General features: G+C 42.8%; 2 protein-coding genes across 2 annotated transcripts; both read left to right on the top strand.

The window, feature by feature from the left end:
* Nucleotides 1-2046: 2046 nt before the first annotated feature.
* LOC116222332 (E3 ubiquitin-protein ligase TRIM35-like) lies at nt 2047-12827 on the top strand. The gene is made up of 6 exons (XM_031575993.1): nt 2047-2442; nt 2601-2696; nt 3099-3329; nt 11305-11327; nt 11404-11522; nt 12301-12827. The coding sequence occupies exons 1-6, from the start codon at nt 2047-2049 to the stop codon at nt 12825-12827; spliced, it is 1392 nt and encodes a 463-aa protein (XP_031431853.1).
* A 6374-nt stretch (nt 12828-19201) lies between these two features.
* Nucleotides 19202-21093, top strand: LOC116222331 (E3 ubiquitin-protein ligase TRIM35-like). Its single transcript, XM_042709119.1, has 5 exons — nt 19202-19606; nt 19765-19860; nt 20247-20477; nt 20688-20710; nt 21042-21093. Exons 1-5 carry the CDS (start codon nt 19202-19204, stop codon nt 21091-21093), a joined length of 807 nt encoding a protein of 268 aa, XP_042565053.1.
* The last annotated feature ends 1811 nt before the right edge of the window (nt 21094-22904 follow it).

The following is a 22904-nucleotide window of genomic DNA, read 5'->3' as shown; positions in this document are numbered from 1 at the left end:
TGTTCACTGGATGAGGGATCTAATGAACTGCATTCACCTGGAGAAAATTAGATATACAAGACGAAACAAGACAGAGCAATTCCAATCCACCTGGGGTCCTTTTATGTCCCTCTTCTCCTCTCTTAGATCTACTGAACTTACTCCCCTACTAGTTTCCTAAGTCTGACTCATTCTGTGCCCCCGTACACACACACACAGCCTCAGCCTAATACACACAAACATCCATAATCTAGGAATCTTTATTTTATTTTTTATTTTCTTCAATGTATATACATATATGTATGTGTACAGACTATGATTTGGTCTTTATTTTAGGGTTGCGGTCTGGGTCGTGGGAGGTGGGAGGTGGGAGGGGGGAAGGGAGAATTCTTTGTAAAACTTGAATCCATCTCATTTTATGTTTTCATGTGTTGTTACTTCAAGAAAACAATAAAAACTAATTTGAAAAAAATAAAAAAAATACTGGATGCCTGGATTGAACAGAGCTGCCCGCACAGTGTAATATCCAGATGCATCACATGTCGATAGTTGCATTCCAAGCCTGCAGAACAGTACATGGCAGACTTGTTTTGGTCAAGATGGACGCAGGAGTACCTTCCGTTGCTGCAAGAACGCCAGAAGTGGCACGCTCTGAAGAGGAACTTCGTTCCGGGAGACCTTGTGCTCATTGTGGATAGTTCTGCCCCAAGAAACACCTGGATGACTGGAAGAGTCAAGAAGACCTACCCTGACTCAAGAGGAGTTGTCCAGCGGGTTCAAGTCCGGACCAAGTCCAGCCTTTTGGACAGACCTACCAACAAGCTGTGTCTGTTACAAGAAGCGGAATGATGCAGGAAAGGACTGCTGATGTTTTGGGCCTTAGCAGAGACAATTTGATATATTCAATAAGTTAATATGTATAGAATATATTGAATTGATATGGATATGGCTCTGTTTGTAAGTTTGTAATTGTTATGCATCCTGCCTATACAATTAGGGGCCGGAGTGTTGGAGCCATAAATAAGATGTGTATTATTTCTGGAATAATATTATTTTGTATTACCTTGTTATTATAATGAATATCTCTGTAAAGTAGAGACTCTTATTTTGACACGTTGTTTTGACCATGTGAAGAGAGCACGCTTAGTTAGAAGGAACAGAGAAGCACGGAGGTTCACAGTTTTTTGACCGTGCTAGCTTAATTGTGAAGTAAGACAGATATACAAGAATCATTTATTTATGTATGTACATGGATACCTGAATCTTTAAGAAGATAAAGACATTTCAACTTTTGCACGCGTTCAATACTTTCCCCGAATGCTTCAAAAGATGACACAGATATTGAATCTGCTGCCATTACACCACCCTTAATGACCCAAGCAGTGAAAGAATCTGCTGTTTCTTCGGCGAAATCATCGAAGGCCCACACTTGGTCAAGTTAGCTTTGTTCAGAGTAAGAGACTTGTTGAAGACGGCTTAGCGAAAGAATGCGTTTATTCAGACACTGTTCAGTGAATAACAAGTTTTGACATGTAAATGGTTTTGACTGATAATAACTTGTAAATGGTTTATGAAAAAGAACACACTGTATCTATGTGTCTCTAGGTCTCTAACTCCAGCATTACTACTCTATCTTTGTGGAGAAACATCACGTTGACCATATTTGACTAGGCCGTTAGATACTTCCACACTGCTTCACTAATCACTCACCAGAGTCCAATCCGGTTTTTCCAGTTCAATGCTTTCCATATGTAAATAAGGGGAGAGACATGAAAGCAGTTTAGACCAATCAGAAGTCTCTGAAGTTGATCTACGGAATAATCAGGAAATGAACGTGGACCCACGAAGCATTTTACTTTATGTCAGCTATTCTGCCTCTTCAGTTCGACACTTTAGTCAGGAGATCTGTTTTAATCTAGAAGCATATAACCATTGTTACTTTACAATTACGTTACTTTACAGACGATAAAGTGGGATTTACTGAGGTGATTTCTGACCAATAGAAAGTAAAAGTTAAGTGTACACACTCAAAGTTTCCAGCGAAGTGACTTTTTCTGTTCGAGGAGGATGGTATCTAAAAGCTCTCCAGATTTCACCTGTCCTGTTTGCTTTGACATTTTCAAGGATCCCGTCCTTCTTTTGTATAGTCACAGCTTCTGCAAGGACTGCCTTCAGAAGTTCTGGAGAGAGAAGAAATCTAAAGAGTGTCCAGTTTGTAGAAGACAATCTTCAATGGACAATCCGCCACTGAATTTGTCTTTGAGGAACTTATGTGAGTCTTTCCTGAAGGAGAAGAGTCAGAGGGCTTCAGGAGGGTCTGAAGTGCTCTGCAGTCTGCACGGTGAGAGACTCAAGCTGTTCTGTCTGGAGGATAAACAGCCCGTATGTGTGGTGTGTCAGGCTTCCAGGAAACATTCAGGACACCAGTTTTTTCCCATAGATGAAGCTGCACTAGATTATAAAGTGAGTTTCTATTATTTGCTTATAGGTGTAAATGTTATTTATGACTATGCAATGGGCATACTTTGCCTTCTGTATCTGTACTGTTACTGAATGAGTATCCACAACAATAGAAAATGAGTATAGATAATCATAGTGTGTAATGTATTTGTTCATTATAGGAACAACTCAATACTGTACTGAAGCCCTTGCAAGAGAAACTGAAAGAATTTAAACGAGTTAAAGAAACATGTGACCAAACAGCCAGTCACATTAAGGTGAGATTTACCAGAACAACCAGTTTCAGAAAGAGACCATTGAGTTCATGACATTGTTTCTGACATTGTGTAATCTAACCTATATGATATGATACATAAACAACTTGTATTGTGCAGCTATTCAGTTTCATTACAACTGCAATTAAAGTTACATCAAACATCTCAACCAAACAATTTGATACAAATATTACAAGTACACAAACTGATATTTATATTATTAGTATCATTAAGAAAATTAGAACCATGATTTCACCACATGATAGTTCAGCCCTTGGATAAACTGCTCATGCTGTCAACAATAATACACATGACTACTTTGACAATATTAATATTCGACAAATGACATATTTTGAAAAGTATCTTTTTTTATGACTGTCGTCCCTTTGATGTGTGTTATTCAAGGTCCAGGCCCATCAGTCAGAGAAGCAGATCAAGGAGGAGTTTGAGAAGCTTCATCAGTTTCTGAAAGATGAAGAGGAGGCCAGAATAAGAGCACTGAAGGAGGAAGAGAAGCAGAAGAGTTTGATTATGAAAGAGAAGATTGAAGAAATGAGCAAGGAGATGTCCACTCTTTCAGATACAATAACAGCCATTGAGAAGCAGATGGTTGCTGAAGACATCATCTTCTTACAGGTATGGACATGTGGTTTCAGTTCAGTTGGAAAAACAATGGTGAGATGTTTATAATATTTAATAAATATCTTCAATTATTGTCTATCTATTTTAACGATATTTTTTTATATAATGTATCATTACTGTCCATTGCGTGAACAAGAAGTAAGCTGTCATGGCAAAAAGTGACCGGGTGCCAAAAAGAGCCCGGGTGATGTAATATTGGCTTTCGAACGACTCTTGAGTGACAGTTGCTATACCAACGTTAGCATTACGTCACCCGGGCTCTTTTTGGAAGTCAGACTACCTCAATAACGCAATTTACCCCAGAGCATCTGGCATTATACTTCGCTACCTCAGACCAGCTTGCCTGTATTTTCCCTGCAATAAACCAAGCAAAACAACCATGTGCTTGATGTTTGACTGTGTTAGGAAAGTTGTTGACTCACAATTTTGTTATAGTGTCAAAGTAAGTACATTTCAACCGGTTCCTTATCGCAGTTCACTGCGATATAACAGTATGGTACATGACGTCAGTCATGGGGTACAAATCGAAGCATTTATCTATTCACGCCTGAAAGGCCGCGAGATCTGTCAGCGCGCGCTCCTGGGCCCGCCTGCCAGGAGTACTATAATATCATTACGCGCCCTCAGATCTGCCTCTTTTGAAACTTCTCAAGATGGAGTGAACATCTCCGAGCATATCTCAAACGCTCTACCACAGTCAAAAGAGTTTTGTGTGCTTTCCCTCTCTACGGGTTGGTGAGTTATCTGGGTTCCTTAACCCTCACTAGCTCAGGGCGCTACAAAATTCATTGGCTCAAATTCATTTTGAAAGTAGTGGCTGCTATCCTGGCTGCCTGGCTGGCTAAGTTTCTGACTAGCCTGCTAGCTTGCTAACAACGTGTTCGTTGCAGATAGTGTGCTTGTGTTTTAACATTCTTCTCTACTTTCAGATTGAAAAAAAGATGGCCAGACACTACCCCGACTGCGGTCACGTCCGTCCCAAGGGCGACCGCCACCGTCGGTGCGTGACCTGCCTAGGCAGGGACCACGCAGAGGGCGCGCTTTCGGGCAAAGCCCCTGTCTGTTCCATCTGTGCTAGCCTCCCGCTAGCTAAGGCTACCAGGCGCCTTGCGTTCTGGAAGCGCAAGGACGCCGAGGGGACTGCACTGGTTCCATCCGGGGCTAACGCCCCCGTAGGAATGAGTGCGTCTTCAGCCTTGGACTTGGTGAGCGTGAGCAGTCGCCTTGCAGTGGCAGCTCCGCCCCCGGGTCTCTCCCCGTCTCTGCCGCCTGTCAGCCCTGGGGCTGCGGGCAGCGAGGCTGAGGAGCTTCAACCAAGCGGTGTCCAGCCTGAACTCGAGCTGGACATCAGCCTGGATGATGATAGTCTGCTAGACTTCTCCGATGAGCACAGCTCAATCGCTGAAGCAATGCAGACGAGCCATGACGTTAGGATGCGGGTGGAGACACCTCCTACCTCGTCTCGGCTCCTGGGCCATTAACTCCACGAGGTTGCGCTGAGAGCAGCCAGCTGCCTCGGGCTCCCTCTCCCTCCCCCTCCCAGTGTGCGGTCCTCGCTGCTGGACGGGGAGTTTTATGCTGGCTCCGCCGCGTCAGTTCCCAGCTGCATCCCCTTTTTCGAGGAGGTGCACGAGGAACTGCAGGCGACATGGGCGATACCCTACTCGGGCCGAGCCCCGGTGCCGGGGTTCGCGCCCTACATACAGCTCCACATGGCTAAGGAGAGGGGCTACCTCTCCTTTTCCTCAGGTGGAGGATGCAGTAGCGGGCTACCTCTCGCCCGCATCCCCCACGATGCGTCTCGGCCAGAAGCCTCTCCTGCCCACGCGGGATGGCAGACACCAGGCTCAGCTGGCAGAGAAGCCCTACTTGGCTGCAGGGCAGGCTGCCTGCACGACCAATACGGCTGCATTGCTACAGCGCTACCAGGCAAAGCTCCTGACTGAGCTTGCCTTGTCGCTGGGGGAAGTCTGTGGCAGAACTCCGTCGCGCGACGGATCTGTCGCTCAGACTAACTCGGTGCACGTCACAGGCACTGGGGAGGGTGATGGGTGCCGCGGTGGCTACCCAGAGGTCTCTGTGGCTATCACTGGCTAAGCTGTCAGACAGAGAAAAAGCACCACTCCTCGACGCCCCGGTCTCTGTCCAGGGCGCCTTCGGGGAGGCAGTGGTCAAAATGGCTGCCAAGTTCGAAGAACAGCAGAAGAGCAGAGGTATTCCAGGCTTGGATGCCTCGCTCTAGTGGCACGGGTGAGACGTCCTCCTCAGGACACACCACACCCGCACCGGGCCAGAAGAGAAGCGGGTTCCGCTCGCCAGCGCCTCCAGCAAAGGTGTCCACCGGGCGAGGCTGGCAGAGACACCCCTTTCGCCCTCCAGCGCAGCCTGCAGCACAGCGACCAGCTGCGCGCCCTGCCCAGGGCGCAGCCCAGGCTCCGCGGCAGCACTCCGCTCACCGCGGGCGAGGCAGAGGGAGACCTCAGGCTTCCTGATCGTGACAGTCAGCCACTCGTCACACAGGGGGGAGCGGTGGAGTCCAGACCGCCTCCGCAGAAATCAGCCCGTCGCTCACATGTGGAAATCATGTCCAGCACGGTAAGCAGGTTTTCACAAGCACCACAATCATATGTCCTAACTCCTGTCCCAGATGGCGCAGTGCCCAGGCATGCTTGTGCAACTCCCCCCGCGATGCACACAGTGCAATCGCATCCCCACATTTTTTTCAAAAACATGAGGGGGCAGCCCCAGATCTCGTCTCCCTCCCTAGGCGGAGTGGGTGTAGATCTAGGCTTAGACTCATTGACCATGAGCGGGTTAGTCCCCGACAAATTCAACTCAAAGCACAACCTCCCTGGTTGTGCGGAGAGTTGGCGCGCATGCGCAGTGTCACCATGGGTGCTAAAGACGATCACTAGGGGTTACGTGCTACAATTCGCCCGTTCCCCTCCGCCATTCAGCGGAGTGATGCAGTCTGTGGTGCAGCGAGAACAGTCTCACTTCCTACGAGGAGAGATAATCTCCCTGCTCAGAAAGGAAGCGATAAGCAGAGTCCCTCCCAAGGAGGAAAATGCAGGCTTCTACAGCCGTTACTTCCTCGTACCCAAAAGAGACGGGAATTATCGGCCAATATTAGATCTACGTGTGTTAAACAAAGCACTCATGCCGCTACGGTTCAGAATGTTGACCCCATGCAAGCTTGTGCAGTTTATAAGGCCAAACGATTGGTTTATCACGATAGACTTAAAAGACGCTTATTTCCACATTCCGATCCACCACAGACATCGGAGATATCTGAGGTTTGCGTTCGGAGGAATAGCGTACCAATTCAATGCACTCCCATTCGGCCTGTCCCTAGCGCCGAGGGTATTTACAAAGTGCGTAGAGGCAGCCGTCGCCCCATTACGTCTACGCGGCTTACGCGTTTACAATTATCTGGACGACTGGTTAATTGCTTCTCATTCAAAGGCTGCAGCAGTGCAGGACGGCCATCTAGTGGTGGCGCACCTGTATCGACTGGGCTTTGTTATAAACAGGGAAAAGAGCGTTCTCTGCCCCAGGCAAGTTACGCATTTTCTGGGTATGATTTTAGACTCCACCTCCATGGAGGTCAGGCTGTCTCAAGAACGGATAAATGCCATCAAAACATGCGTGCGCCAGTTCCGACGGGGACAGTCAGTCTCGTCGCTGTGCTGCCAACGCCTGTTAGGAATGATGGCGTCGGCCGCTATAGCGCTCCCGCTGGGGATGTTGCGCATGCGGCCATTCCAAATATGGTACCTGTCTATGAAGCTCAACGCAGTCACAGACAGGCATCGCAGAGTAGTGGTGTCCTCCAGATGCAGGAAAGCCCTGGCGATCTGGAGAACCCCCTGGTTTCTCGCCGCGTCGGGCACTATGGGCATAGTGTCGCGTTGCGTGGTGGTGACCACAGACGCTTCCACCAAAGGCTGGGGAGTGGTCTGCGAAGGGAGAGGCGTGAACGGTCTCTGGTCAGTGACAGAGGCCGCGTCTCACATAAATGTGTTAGAGCTGCGAACAGTAGTCCTAGCTCTACAACACTTTCTGCCCAGGCTGAGTGGTCAGCATGTACTAGTGAGAACGGACAACACTGCGACCTTGGCGTATATAAATCACCAGGGCGGAGTGCGCTCCCCGTCACTACACCATTGGGCGACTCGCCCGCTCCTGTGGGCAGCGAGGCACGTCCTGTCCCTCAGGGCAGTTCATATACCAGGTCACCTCAACTACAGTGCGGACCTGTTATCGAGGGGCGATCCTCGAGCAGCATACTGGTGCCTTCACCCACAAGTGATAGGTCAGATCTGGGTGCGTTTTTTCAAGGCGCAGGTGGACCTGTTCGCGAACAGGCAGAACACGCGTTGGTGACATGCAAGCCCTGTCAGTCAGTCCATCGTGCTTTCAATTCTCGATCGCTGGTGACAGAGTGGTTATGCGACCTAATGCTGCTTACACACCTAAAGTGGTGGTAACCCCATTCCGCAATCAGGTGATTGAATTAGCAGTTTTCTCGCCTCCTCCTTTTGCGTCAGCAGAGGAGGAACGTTTGAATAAGCTCTGTCCAGTGCGCGCTCTCCGCTGTTACGCAGAGCGCACTAGAGCTTTCAGGCAGTCAGATCAGCTATTTGTGTGCTTCGGTGCACGCGCAAAAGGCAGACCTCTATCAAAACCGAGCCTCTCCCATTGGATAGTAGAGGCTATCGTGTTGTCTTATAAGAGCTTGTCTTTAGATCCCCCTGAGAAGTTGCATGCGCACTCTACGCGGGGGGTCTCGTCTTCCTGGGCCTTACTAAAGGGCGTCTCAGTGGAAGATATTTGCAAAGCTGCAAGCTGGAGTTCTCGCCACACTTTCATTAGATTCTATATGTTAGATGTGGCTGAACCTAGTTTTCTTCATGGTGTTCTGCAGGCAAGCGATCTCTGAATCCCCTGACCTGAGAACGATGTATATGATAAGTGTGTTCATCGGTGTCTACATGTTTGTTGCACATGAAACACTCCAGGGTGGTTTCCTACAGCCGCAGGATCGCGATCCTTGCCACCTATGACAAAGGTTGCCCTGTTAATATGTTCACCGCCAGCGGCCGTATGAACCTCTATGAGGGCAAAGGCTTCAGTAAAGCTGGTGTGTGTAATTGGCTGCCACTGTATTATCACGCGGGAATGTATAGGGTCCCATACTGTTATATCGCAGTGAACTGCGATAAGGAACGTCTCGGTTACTTACGTAACCTCGGTTCGTTAAGCAGGAACCAGATATAACAAAGTTGGCGTGTACAGTGTTACCTTGGATTGATTGTCTTGCTCAGTTTCTTTCCAAGGCAGATCTGAGGGCGCGTAATGATATTATAGTACTCCTGGCAGGCGGGGCCAGGAGCGCGCGCTGACAGATCTCGCGGCCTTTCAGGCGTGAATAGATAAATGCTTCGATTTGTACCCCATGACTGATGTCATGTACCATACTGTTATATCTAGTTCCTGCTTAAGGAACCGAGGTTACGTAAGTAACCGAGACGTTTCGCCGCTAGCATCTCGTTAGCGATTAGCAATTCCTCCGTTAGCTGGGGCACATTATTTTGCTTAGTGTATAGCTAGCAAGCTAGTATGAACTCTCCCAAGTCTTTCTAAATAGGCCTATATCAACAAATAATGGTAGATCTTAAATTATTTAAGATGTTAGCAAATGAACTGGCTGGCTTGCTAAAAAGGTAGATGAACAAGCACCGTATATTATTTAAGATGTTAGCAAATGAACTGGCTGGCTTGCTAAAAAGGTAGATGCAGGGCTCTCAAGTTTTGAAGACAGGAAAGAGTGACATATCCCCGCCCCCGGCCCCGCCCCCGGCCGCCCCCATTCCGCAGTCACTGGCAAGCAAACGTTTTTGACTGCGCTGGTTGACTCCAGTGCCTGCTGTTTGGCCTGATGCCCCTTACTGCCTATGTGCCTTGTCACATCCCGCACACCTGGATGGGCACAGGAGTTCTCTTGGCGGCAGATAAAGCACCAGTAATATGAGCTGGTGCTTCCTACAGTAATAAATGGCCATTTAGAGGTCCATTCACTATTAAAAGAGGTCTTGTAGGTGGCTGCTCCTGGGACTATTCTCCCTTTTGTTCTAGCCATCTCCTCCACTGTTTCTTCCACCATGTCTTCCACTGTCTCCTCCTCTTCCACCTGCACCATCTCCTCTTCCTCCTCCACCTGTACTGTCTCTTCTTCTTCCACCTGTACTGTCTCTTCCTCTTCCACCTGTACTGTCTCTTCTTCTTCCACCTGTACTGTCTCTTCCTCTTCCACCATCTCCTCCTCTAATGTGTTTACGTTCTCTGGGCCTAACCTGGCCTTTTAGGGGGCTTTCCTCTTTGGGCGAAGGACAGGATGCTTATTTGTTTTTTACCTGACATCTTTGAAAGACAGATGCAATGATTAATGCATCCATGGCCAGGATATTTATAACATGCTAGTATGCCTAATGAGCTCGCGATTCACAACTTCACCAGGTGAAGAAGCCTCGGTATCTGAATAGAATGTTCAAGCAAACACATTTACAAAAAATAATGCCCATAACATCATTGAATATTAAGGGCTGCCTAATATTCGTTCGAATTATAGGCTATATATATTTTTAATAGGCCTACTCGAATTTATTGTAGCCTATTAACGAAGTTCGGAGTCAAAGCTATAGTGAAAAGGCAGGCTCTAGCCTAAAACTGTGTTAGCTACAAACACTCATTAAAAACTGATGCTAATTATCTGGGAAATATTCTCTAACTGCAGTCAAGTTGTCATTGCTTGTGTCAAACCATTGTGAATTTGTTGTAACATTAAAACAGAAGACGACTTATCCTTTGTAGAAGACTGATGCCCGGAGATCCAGTGATCAATCGTGCGCAATTCCAGGATGCTTTATTTTCATTGGTTGCTGGATTAAATCTTACCCAGATACAACAGATACAAAAGATACGTTTTTTTTCTGATTGGCTATTGCGTAGCCCATTTCTTTTTTTTGATTGGCTGATAAGTGGCACCTCACGGCAGAACTCCAGGGGATTCGGGGAGACGTGCTTGATTCCTCCATGGTGAGGGCAGCGCTGCCAGGTCATGTTTGCGCGCTGCGGCACATTAAATAGCCTAGAGTTTTTTTTCTGCGTGAGAAATACGATGTGTGGCGGGAGTGCGTGACTAAAGACCGAAATGAGTGACTGTCACGCTCAATGCGTGACACTTGAGAGCCCTGTAGATGAACAAGCACCGTATAGTATTTAAGATGTTATTAAATGAACTGGCTAGCTTGCTTAAAAGGTTTATGAACAAGCACCGTACCGTATATTATTTAAGATGTGAGCAAATTAACTGCCTGGCCTGCTAAAAAGGTAGATGAACAAGCACCGTATATTATTTAAGATGTTAGCAAATTAACTGGCTGGCTTGCTAAAAAGGTAGATAAACAAGCACCGTATATCAGTATATTTTCTCCTTTTTATAAAAACGAATTTCTACTCTAAACAATTTCAATTGAAATGCAAATGATGATGTAAACCGCTAAAATGGAACACTTTATGTACCGGGTAAAAATTTGTTTAGCCACAATATATAGCGATTCAAAAAGTAGTATTGACTGCAAATGTTGATGTACAGGATACCGGCAGGTGTAGCTAAAACAGAATACTTAATAGTTTTAGGCACAATATTAAGTGACTAACAAGTAGCTGATGGCTTTCGAACGACTCTTGAAACTGACCAAAAAGTGCCCGGGTTACGTAGTGTCCGGGTTACGTAATGCTAGTGTTGGTATAGCAACTGTCACTCAAGAGTCGTTCGAAAGCCAATATTACATAACCCGGGCTCTTTTTGGCACCCGGTCACTTTTTGCCATGACAAAGCCCTCAAATCAGACACAGAATATTGAAATGAACTGAACTGAAATCTGTGCTGTGTGCTGTTTTCCAGAACTTCAAGGCTACCATAGAAAGGTGAGAGATTTCAATTTTCTTTTTTTCTGTTTGAACCCACACTACAACTAGTGCTAACTCCAGTCTGTGTTCCTAGTTCTACATGCACACTGCAAAAACCACAGGGAGTTTCAGGAGCTCTGATTGATGTGGCAAAGCACCTGGGCAACCTGAGGTTCAGAGTCTGGCAGAAGATGAAGGACATAGTTCAGTTCAGTGAGTTCTATGTCACCTATGACACACACACACACACACACACACACATACACACACACACACACACACACACACACACACACAGACACACACACACACACACAGGCACACACACACACAGGCACACATACATATGCATACACACACACACACACACACACACACACACACACACACACTCCTACATACACGCAAACACACACACACACACTCTCACACATACACAGAGACAAACTCTCACATACACACACATACACATGCACAAACACACACACAAATATACACACACACATATACACACACACAAATACACACACACACCCACACACACATATACACACACACACACACACACACACATATACACACACACACACACACACATACACATACAGACACACACACACATGCACACACACACGCACACACACATACACATGCTCACACACACACACACACACTCACACACACTCATACATACACGCACACACACACACACACATGTACACACACACACACGTACACACAAACACACACACACACACACACATATACACACACATATACACACACACACATAGTACACACATATACACACACACACACACACACACACACACACACACAAACATACTCACACACACACAGACACACACAGTATAACATCAACTTAAAAATCAATGTTACAGCTAGATGATGCAGTAAGAACCAACCAGCCAGTATAAGAAGTCATACACCTGAGTCCATTTGCTCACCCTCTCCTCATCTCTCTGTTCAGCTCCTGTACTGTTGGACCCAAACACTGCAGAGTCATCGCTCATCATATCTGAGGATCTGAGCAGCTTTAAACAGACAGATCCTAGCCAGACACTCCCTGATAATCCAGAAAGATTTGATGCCTATGAATGTGTCCTGGGCTCTGAGGGCTTCAACTCAGGGTCACACTACTGGGATGTTGAAGTTGGAGACAGTGCATGGTGGTGTGTGGGTGTGACCACAGAGTCCAACCAGAGGAAGGGGGACACCTTCTCATGGGGGAGAGTGTGGGGTGTGGGGTATGGAGCGTGGTGGGGTGATATAGGACCTGTGCATTTATTGGAACAGAATCTCCACACACTCAGAGTGCATCTGGATTTGGATAAAGGACAGCTGTCATTCTCTGATCCTCTACAAAATACACACTTACACACTTTCAAACACACATTCACTGAGAAAGTCCTTCCCTTCTTCTACAGCCACAGTCCACCACTGAGTATTTTACCCCTGAAGCCCTCGGTGACCATTGAACAACGCAGACTAAGTTGAGACTAACTCCAAAATCTTAAGTGTTCCATTGAGTAAAAAAAAACAATACATGAACACAATTCATTGGTCTTTATCTAAATCTGTGTTTTCACAATATAAAATATGTATCCTCTGTGGTAGTTTCATATGGAACATGTGGCTGTTAAGTAGAAGTAACACACTCCCCTCCCAACACTAGCAGTAGGTGGTATTTGTTGCTGGTGATTATGAGGTTAAACTTGAGTAGGCCTCAATTGTTTGTGTGATATTGTATGATAATTATTTGTGACATATTCTGCATTACTTTGTCATCTTCCCTCTTCAGCAGTAGCCCCAGTTTATGTTGATTGTTATTGATCACTGTTACTCCATCAGTTACTTTTTAACATTTTCTCAACATGTCAGCTACATGTCTGTACATTGAAGTCATGAACATTATATTGATGTACATATGATTAAGTCTGAGATGCAGTACAACACATGAAATACCACAAATCATATTTAATTTTCAAGTCTTAGCACTGAAAAACAACTGTTTCTTTTCTTACAGGTTGGGAATATGTTTATCTAGATTCTTTGATGTTTTTATGTAGATCTATATAGATTTGTTGGAGGTTTTTAAGTAGCTCTGTCTAGATTATTTTGAGGTTTTAAAGTATAACCAACATAGAAAACCATATGTTGAAACTTCCTTCTATCCACATATTTAGAAATATAAAGATGACTGTAATTAGGATCACTCTGTGAATATCTTGAGTTTCTAATAACCTTTGAATAGTTCATGAATCACCACCATAACTGTTGTTATTAATCACATGCTGTGCAGCAGGTGATTTTATTTTATTCTTCATGAACAAGAACCTGATTGTCCACATGTGAGGAACCAGAGACAGACTCACCCACTCTGATGCTGCACTGATTAGGTCATCACTCATCACTCCAGTCCAGTTGATTCCAGTTCTGTGTTTACCACGGCTCAGTAAAGGGAGAGACCTGTGAGTCTGGGAGCAGCTGGGCAACCTGAAGTTCAGAGGTCATTTAATCATACACAACACACACATGCTAACTTGGACATAAACATGTACATTAGTACCGCCATTCAATCATTATTTTACATTTTTATATTGTCATTGCTGTGCATTGCTTGTGGTACAAGGTTTCGCTCAATGCAGATACCATCTATTGAAATTAATAAAGATATTATGATTTGAAATTACTTTTCAGGGCTCTGATTGATGTGGCAAAGAACCAAAGCACAATGTGCTTGCAGTGAATAACAGGTTTTGACAGATAATATAACATGTAAATGGTTTATGAAAAAGAACAAAGTCCCTATACCTCTAACTCCAGCATAACAACTGATTCTTCCATCTTTGTGAAGAAACATCACATCACACACGTCTGACAAGATAATTAGATACTTCCACACTGCTTAACTAAGCACTCGCCAGAGTCCAATCCAGTTCTTTACTTATCGTGGGTAACTTGTGTGAATCCTTTTTACAGAACAGAAGTCAGACCGCTAGCTTTTCTAGATTGCCTGAAGTACACTGCATTCCACATAAGGAACAATTCAAGCTTTTTTGTCTGGACGACGAACAGCCTGTTTGTCTGGTGTGTCAGGCTTCGAGGAAACATTCGGAGCATACATTTCTTCCCATCGATGATGCTGCGCAAGATTATAAGGTAAAGTCTGCGTGTGTGTATGATGGTAATATGATCATGATTAATATATGTCACATTGTAGTCATGCCTTTGTTCTGCAAAGACACTTTAGTTTTTTCTAAAAAAGCTTCCATTCTCTAATAAAGCGCTGATTCATAACAGGAGCAGCTCCAGACTGCACTGAAACCCTTGTGTGTGTGTGTGTGTGTGTGTGTGTGTGTGTGTGTGTGTGTGAGTGTGTGAGTGAGCACTATCAGCTCAAACTGACCTACCACCAAACATCCAGTCACATCAAGGTGACAATGACTTATTACAAGGGATGATTTTGTCATTCTGATTTTGTAGTTTTATTGACCTGAGAAATATTAAGACTCTGAATATACCAGAGGGTCAGAGTTCACCTGAACATGGCCACAGGGCAACTGGCATTCTGGGACCCCACCAGTGACACACACTTGCACACCTTCACACACACCTTCACTCACAACTTCACGGGCTTATCATTTCTGTCCATATGGGGGCCATTTTGTTTCTCTTGTACAAATCCTCAACTCCTGTTGCTTCATTATCTCCTGCAGTGCATTGAGTATGTAGTTCTGTTCCGTTAGTGAACATGTCATATAAACACCATCTTGGCTCTGTATTAATGCAGTTCTGTTCCTCATGTCATATAAACACCATCTTGGCTCTGTATTAATTTAGTTCTGTTCTGTTTGTGAACATGTCATATAAACACCATCTTGGCTCTGTATTAATGTAGTTCTGTTCCGTTAGTGAACTTGTCATATAAACACCATCTTGGCTCTGTATTAATGTAGTTCCGTTAGTGAACATGTCATATAAACACCATCTTGGCTCTGTATTAATGTAGTTCTGTTAGTGAACATGTCATATAAACACCATCTTGGCTCTGTATTAAACATGTTATATAAACACCATCTTGGCTCTGTATTAAACATGTCATATAAACACCATCTTGGCTCTGTATTAAACATGTCATATAAACACCATCTTGGCTCTGTATTAATGAAGTTCAGTTTGTGAACATGTCATATAAACACCATCTTGGCTCTGTATTAATGTAGTTCTGTTTGTGAACATGTCATATAAACACCATCTTGGCTCTGTATTAATGTAGTTCTGTTCATATAAACACCATCTTGGCTCTGTATTAATGTAGTCCAGTTAGTGAACATGTCATATAAACACCATCTTGGCTCTGTATTAATGTAGTTCAGTTAGTGAACATGTCATATAAACACCATCTTGGCTCTGTATTAATGGAGTTCAGTTAGTGAACATGTCATATAAACACCATCTTGGCTCTGTATTAATGTAGTTCTGTTCATATAAACACCATCTTGGCTCTGTATTAATGTAGTTCAGTTCATATAAACACCATCTTGGCTCTGTATTAATGTAGTTCTGTTCATATAAACACCATCTTGGCTCTGTATTAATATAGTTCAGTTAGTGAACATGTCATATAAACACCATCTTGGCTCTGGTATTATGGAGGGCACTTCTTCTCCTATATGCAGTATCTTTGCAGCTAAGCATGTTTTTACCTATTACTGTGTACACAGTCTACACACCCACAATTTTGTTCTGCTTTCACAATAGTTTTGTGTTTTTGACTTGCAATAGAGGCAGAGCAACCTCATGTTGTGTGATATGAGTGTGGCCTTGGCTTAGTGCCTGTGTGGTAATAGCTGTAGTCACTTCAACATTCTGAACGGGAACTCTAGAAGCTTGTGTTAATGTACACTCAACATTCTGAACAGGAACTCTAGACGCTTGTGTTAATGTACACTCAACATTCTGAACGGGAACTCTAGACGCTTGTGTTAATGTACACTCAACATTCTGAACGGGAACTCTAGACGCTTGTGTTAATGTACACTCAACATTCTGAACAGGAACTCTAGAAGCTTGTGTTAATGTACACTCAACATTCTGAACGGGAACTCTAGAAGCTTGTGTTAATGTACACTCAACATTCTGAACAGGAACTCTAGTATGGAGTTCGATTTGTTTCATAATTCACAAACAAACGAAACGCGATTCAAACAAACGTAACGCGAGTCACAAACTAACGAAACGCGATTCAAACGAACAAACCGCGAGTCACAAACAAACGAAACACGATTCACAAATGTATTTTGTGATTCACAAATAAATGACCCCATGACATTTGTTTGCAACCTGACGAACACGAGTTACAAATCCCTGCATTCGTCTGTGTGGATTTTTGGAACTTTCCTAATGCGTTTAGATTCACAAATGCATTTTTTCTAAAAGATATTCTCTGTAGCCTATCAGATCTCTTCCAATTTTAGCCAATCACATTATAGTGTCTATGTGGACTACAAACCACCCGTCATAGTTATGGACATTGTCCGAGATCACGAGCAATGGCATCTGGTAGCTGCTCGCCCAATGTTAGTGAAAAATAGCTTGTTAATCTTATTAAACCGATTATCATACGTGGTTGAATATTCTTGAGAATGGCAGGATCCATGTTTAGTCATTTTAAGTGTTCCCTAGGCTAACGTTTAGCAAGCTAGCTAGTCAATGTCTAACATAACACTGGCCTTGCTAACATGGATAGAGCTACGCTTGCTGAATTAGTTTGCTCTCTAGCCAGGTAACATCTTACATGGGACTTTAGTGAACAGATCAATAAAACGATTTTTTTTCCAAAGCAGGGGCTGTCAAGTCAAGTGGAGGCATCAGCACACGTTCTTGTGCAAGCCCTAGCTAGGAATATTTCCCCAATGCCAGAGAGACGAGCAGCAGAGAGCATAGTTCGGGCTGTAATTATGGCCCCTACCATACCTAATGCCGCCAATACTAGGGTGAGACAGGCTATGAGAAGGTAATAAATACACAGTGCACAGACACACATAAGGTGCTTCAGAATTCTACGGAATATTAGCCTAAATTCGAATGAATGGACCATCCCAGCATTCAGATGTCTGCTATAATTTACATTGGGCATGAAATTACCAATTTCTAGCTACCGATGCTTAACTACCAAGCTACTGCCACACAATTTTATTATTTTGACATGCCACACAATTTAACCATGTAAGATGTGGCTAGAGAGCAAACATATGCAGCAAGCGTAGCTGTATTCATGTTAGCAAGGCCTAGCTTGCTAAACGTTAGCCTAGGAAACACTTAAAATGACTAAACATGGATCCTGCCATTCTCAAGAATATTCAACCATGTATGATAATCGGTTTAATAAGATTAACAAGCTATATTTCACTAACATTTAGTAGGCAGCTAACAGATGCCATTGCTCGTGATCTCGGACAATGTCCATAACTATGACGGGTGGTTTGTAGTCCACATAGACACTATAATGTGATTGGCTAAAATTGGAAGAGATCTGATAGGCTGCAGAGAATATCTTTTAGAAAAAATGCATTTGTGAATCTAAACGCGTTAGGAAAGTTCCAAAAATCCACACAGACGAATGCAGGGATTTGTAACTCGTGTTCGTCAGGTTGCAAACAAATGTCATGGGGTCATTTATTTGTGAATCACAAAATACATTTGTGAATCGCGATTTGTTCGTTTGAATCGCGTTTCGTTTGTTTGTGACTCGCGTTTCGTTTGTTTGTGAATTATGAAACAAATCTAACTCCATACTCTAGAAGCTTGTGTTAATGTACACTCAACATTCTGAACAGGAACTCTAGACGCTTGTGTTAATGTACACTCTGCAACTTGGCTGTCTGGTTGAGGACATGAGGTTAAGTTTTAAGATGCTAATCTAATCTAATCAACTCAGCACTGAAAACCACACAAGCAAGACAATCATGGCCCCATGTTTTATTCTCTTTACATGATGCATGTTGAGGCAGTATTTACCAAGGTTTGTGTGTGGTAGCCATGTTTAAGGAAGAGAGTAAACAGCAGAGATCCGGTGTTAGTGGGGAGGACTTTATCTCTCCCCCTTTGCCCTCTTAAAGACCAGTAACACTATCATGTAGAACACAGGGTGAACCCAGGGGTATCACAACTGATGATTGTGTAACACCATAAATACTTAGTCATATTATAACCAGCCATTTCTTACAGCGCATTTTCATGACAGGTTTTTGAAACAAAGACTTCACCTGTCCTGTTTGCTTTGACAAGTGCTTATCAAAGGTGCTTATCACTATTATGTAGAACACAGGGTGTACCCATGGATGTCATGCTTGTAGTCAATATCAGGTTTTCACCGATAATAACATGTCAATGGTTCATGAAAAAGAAGTGTCTCTATGTCTCTAACTCCAGCATTACAACTGATTCTTCCATCTTTGTGAAGCAACAAAGCATTGGCCATGTTTGACTTGGTAATTAGATACTTCCACACTGCTAAGCACACACCAGAGTCCAGTCCATTTATTCCAGTTATATACACACCTTGGGTAGATAAGGGGAGAGAAATAAAAGCAGCTCAGACCAATCAGAAGTCTCTGAAGTTGATCAAAGGAAGAATAAGGAAATGAACATTGACCCACGAAGCATTGTACTTCATGTCAGCTATTCTGCCTATTCAGTTCGACACTTTTAGTCAGGAGATCTATTTTAATCTAGAAGCATATGCCATTGTTACTTTACAGACGATAAAGTGGGATTTACTGAGGTGATTTTTGCCGAATAGAAAGTGAAAGTTAAGTGTACACACTCAAAGTTTCCAGCCAAGTGACTGTTTCTGTGAGAGGAGGATGGCATCTAAAAGCTCTTTACCTGAAGATGATTTCACCTGTCCTGTTTGCTTTGACATTTTCAAGGATCCCGTCATTCTTTTGTGCAGTCACAGCTTCTGCAAAGACTGCCTTCAGAAGTTCTGGATGGAGAAGAAATCTAAAGAGTGTCCAGTTTGTAGAAGACAATCTTCATTGGGCAATCCGTCACTGAATTTGTCTTTGAGGAACGTATGTGAGTCTTTCCTGAAGGAGAAGATTCAGAGGGCTTCAGGAGGGTCTGAAGTGCTCTGCAGTCTGCACGGTGAGAGACTCAAGCTGTTCTGTCTGGAGGATAAACAGCCCGTATGTGTGGTGTGTCAGGCTTCCAGGAAACACTCAGGACACCAGTTACTTCCCATAGATGAAGCTGCACTAGATTATAAAGTAAGTTTCTATTATTTGCTTATAGGTGGAAATGTTATTCATGACTATGCAATGGGCATACTTTGCCTTCTGTATCTGTGCTGTTACTGAATGAGTATCCACAACAACAGAAAATTAGTATAGATAATCATAGTGTATAATGTATTTGTTAATTATAGGAACATCTCGAGGCTGTACTGGAGTACTTGCAAGATAAACTGGACAAATTTGAAGAAGTTAAACAGACATGTGACCAAACAGCCAGTCACATTAAGGTGAGATTTACCAGAACAACCAGTTTCAGAAAGAGACCATTGATTTCATGACACTGTTTCTGACATTGTGTAATACTACCTATATGATATGATACATGAACAACTTGTATTGTGCAGCTATTCAGTTTCATTACAACTACAATTAAATCAAGCATCTCACCCGAGCAATTTGATTAAGATATTACAAGTAAACAAACTGATATTAGTATCATTAAAACAATTAGAACAATGATTTCACCACATGATAGTTCAGCCCTTGGATAAACTGCTCATGGTGTCAACAATAATACACATCATTACTTTGACAATATTAATATTCGACAAATTATATTTGTTTTGAGTAACATTTTTCATGACTATCATCCCTTTGATGTGTGTAATTCAAGGTCCAGGCCCATCAGTCAGAGAAGCAGATCAAGGAGGAGTTTGAGAAGCTTCATCAGTTTCTGAAAGATGAAGAGGAGGCCAGAATAAGAGCACTGAAGGAGGAAGAGGAGCAGAAGAGTTTGATTATGAAAGAGAAGAATGAAGAGATGAGCAAGGAGATGTCCACTCTTTCAGATACAATAACAGCCATTAAGAAGCAGATGGTTGCTGAAGACATAATCTTCTTACAGGTATGGACATGTGGTTTCAGTTCAGTTGGAAAAATGGTGAGATGTTTATATTTCATAAATATTTTCAATTATTGTAATCTATTTCTTTTGATCTTTTGTTATATAATGTATCATTACTGTCCATTGCGTGAACAAGAATTAAGCTATCAAGACAGACACAGAATATTGAAATTAACTGAACTGAAATCTGTGCTGTATGCTGTTTTCCAGAACTTCAAGGCTACCATAGAAAGGTGAGAGATTTCGTCCTTTTTTTTTGTTTGAACCCACACTAAAACGAGTGCTAACTCCAGTCTGTTTTCCTAGTTCTACGTACATGAAGGACATAGTTCAGTTCAGTGAGTTCTATGTCACCTACGACAGACACAGACACAGAAACAGACACAGACACAGACACAGACACAAACACAAACACAGACACAGACACAGACACAGACACAGACACAGACACAGACAAAAAACAATGTTACAGCTAAATGATGCAGTAAGAACCAATCAGCCAACAGTAAAATAAGTCATACACCTGAGTCCATTTGCTCACCCTCTCCTCATCTCTCTGTTCAGCTCCTGTACTGTTGGACCCAAACACTGCAAACTCATCGCTCATCGTTTCTGAGGATCTGACCAGCTTAAAAAATACATATCCTAGCCAGACACTCCCTGATAATCCAGAAAGATTTAATGTCCATGAGTGTGTCTTGGGCTCTGAGGGCTTCAACTCAGGGTCACACTACTGGGATGTTGAAGTTGGAGACAGTGCATGCTGGGATGTGGGTGTGACCACAGAGTCCAACCAGAGGAAGAGGGACACCTTCACATGGGAGAGAGTGTGGCGTGTGAGGTATGATGAATCTGGATGGGATGATGATATAGGACCTGTGCATGAATTGGAACAGAACCTCCACACACTCAGAGTGCATCTGGATTTGGATAAAGGACAGCTGTCATTCTCTGATCCTCTACAAAATACACACTTACACACTTTCAAACACACATTCACAGAGAAAGTCCTTCCCTTCTTCTACAGCCCCATGTCACTGAGTATTTCACCCCTGAAGCCCTCTGTGACCATTGAACAACACAGACTATGTTGAAACTAACTCTCCAAAATCTAAAGTGTTCCATTAAGTAAAATAACCAATACATGAAAACAATTCATTGGTCTATATCTAAATCTGTGTTTTCACAATATAAAATATGTATCCTCTGTGGTAGTTTCATATGGAACATGTGGCTGTTAAGTAGAAGTAACAAACTCCCCTCCCAACACTAGCAGTAGGTGGTATTTGCTGCTGGTGATTATGAGGTTAAACTTGATTAGGCCTCAATTGTTTGTGTGATATTGTATGATGATCATTTGTGACATATTCTGCATTACTTTGTCATCTTCCCTCTTCAGTAGTAGCCCCAGTTTATGTTGATTGTTATTGATCACCGTTACTCCATCAGTTACTTTTTAACGTTTTCTCAACATGTCAACTACATGTCTGTACATTTAAGTCATGAACGTAATGTATATTGATGTACATATGGTTCATTCTGACATGCAGTACAACACATGAAATATTGAAATATTCATAAAATAGCATGAATTCAATTTCATTTTCAAGTCTAGGCACTAAAAATGAACTGTGTTTTCTTTACATGCTGGGAATATGTTTATCTAGATTTGTTTAAGATTTTCAAGTAGATCTATCTAGATGTGTTTAAGATTTTCAAGTAGATCTATCTAGATTTGTTTAAGGTTTTCAAGTAGATCTATCTAGATTTGTTTAAGATTTTCAAGTAGATCTATCTAGATGTGTTTAAGGTTTTCAAGTAGATCTATCTAGATTTGTTTAAGATTTCCAAGTAGATCTATCTAGATTTGTTTAAGATTTTCAAGTAGATCTATCTAGATTTGTTTAAGGTTTTTAAGTAGATCTATCTAGATGTGTTTAAGATTTTCAAGTAGATCTATCTAGATTTGTTTAAGATTTTCAAGTAGATCTATCTAGATTTGTTTAAGGTTTTTAAGTAGATCTATCTAGATGTGTTTAAGATTTTCAAGTAGATCTATCTAGATTTGTTTAAGGTTTTTAAGTAGATCTATCTAGATGTGTTTAAGATTTTCAAGTAGATCTATCTAGATTTGTTTAAGGTTTTCAAGTAGATCTATCTAGATTTGTTTAAGGTTTTTAAGTAGATCTATCTAGATGTGTTTAAGGTTTTCAAGTAGATCTATCTAGATTTGTTTAAGGTTTTCAAGTAGATCTATCTACATTTGTTTGTTTTTAAGTAGATCTATCTAGATGTGTTTATTTTTTCTATATAGTCCATATAGTTCCATATGTGAGGAACCAGAGACAGACTCACACACTCTGATGCTGCACTGATTAGGTCATCACTCATCACTCCAGTCCAGTTGATTCCAGTTCTGTGTTTACC

The sequence above is a fragment of the Clupea harengus genome, chromosome 11 (assembly GCF_900700415.2).
Source record: "Clupea harengus chromosome 11, Ch_v2.0.2, whole genome shotgun sequence".
NCBI lineage: Eukaryota > Metazoa > Chordata > Actinopteri > Clupeiformes > Clupeidae > Clupea > Clupea harengus.
Note: the sequence above shows the minus strand (reverse complement) of the source record. Positions and strands in the feature narration are given on the sequence as shown.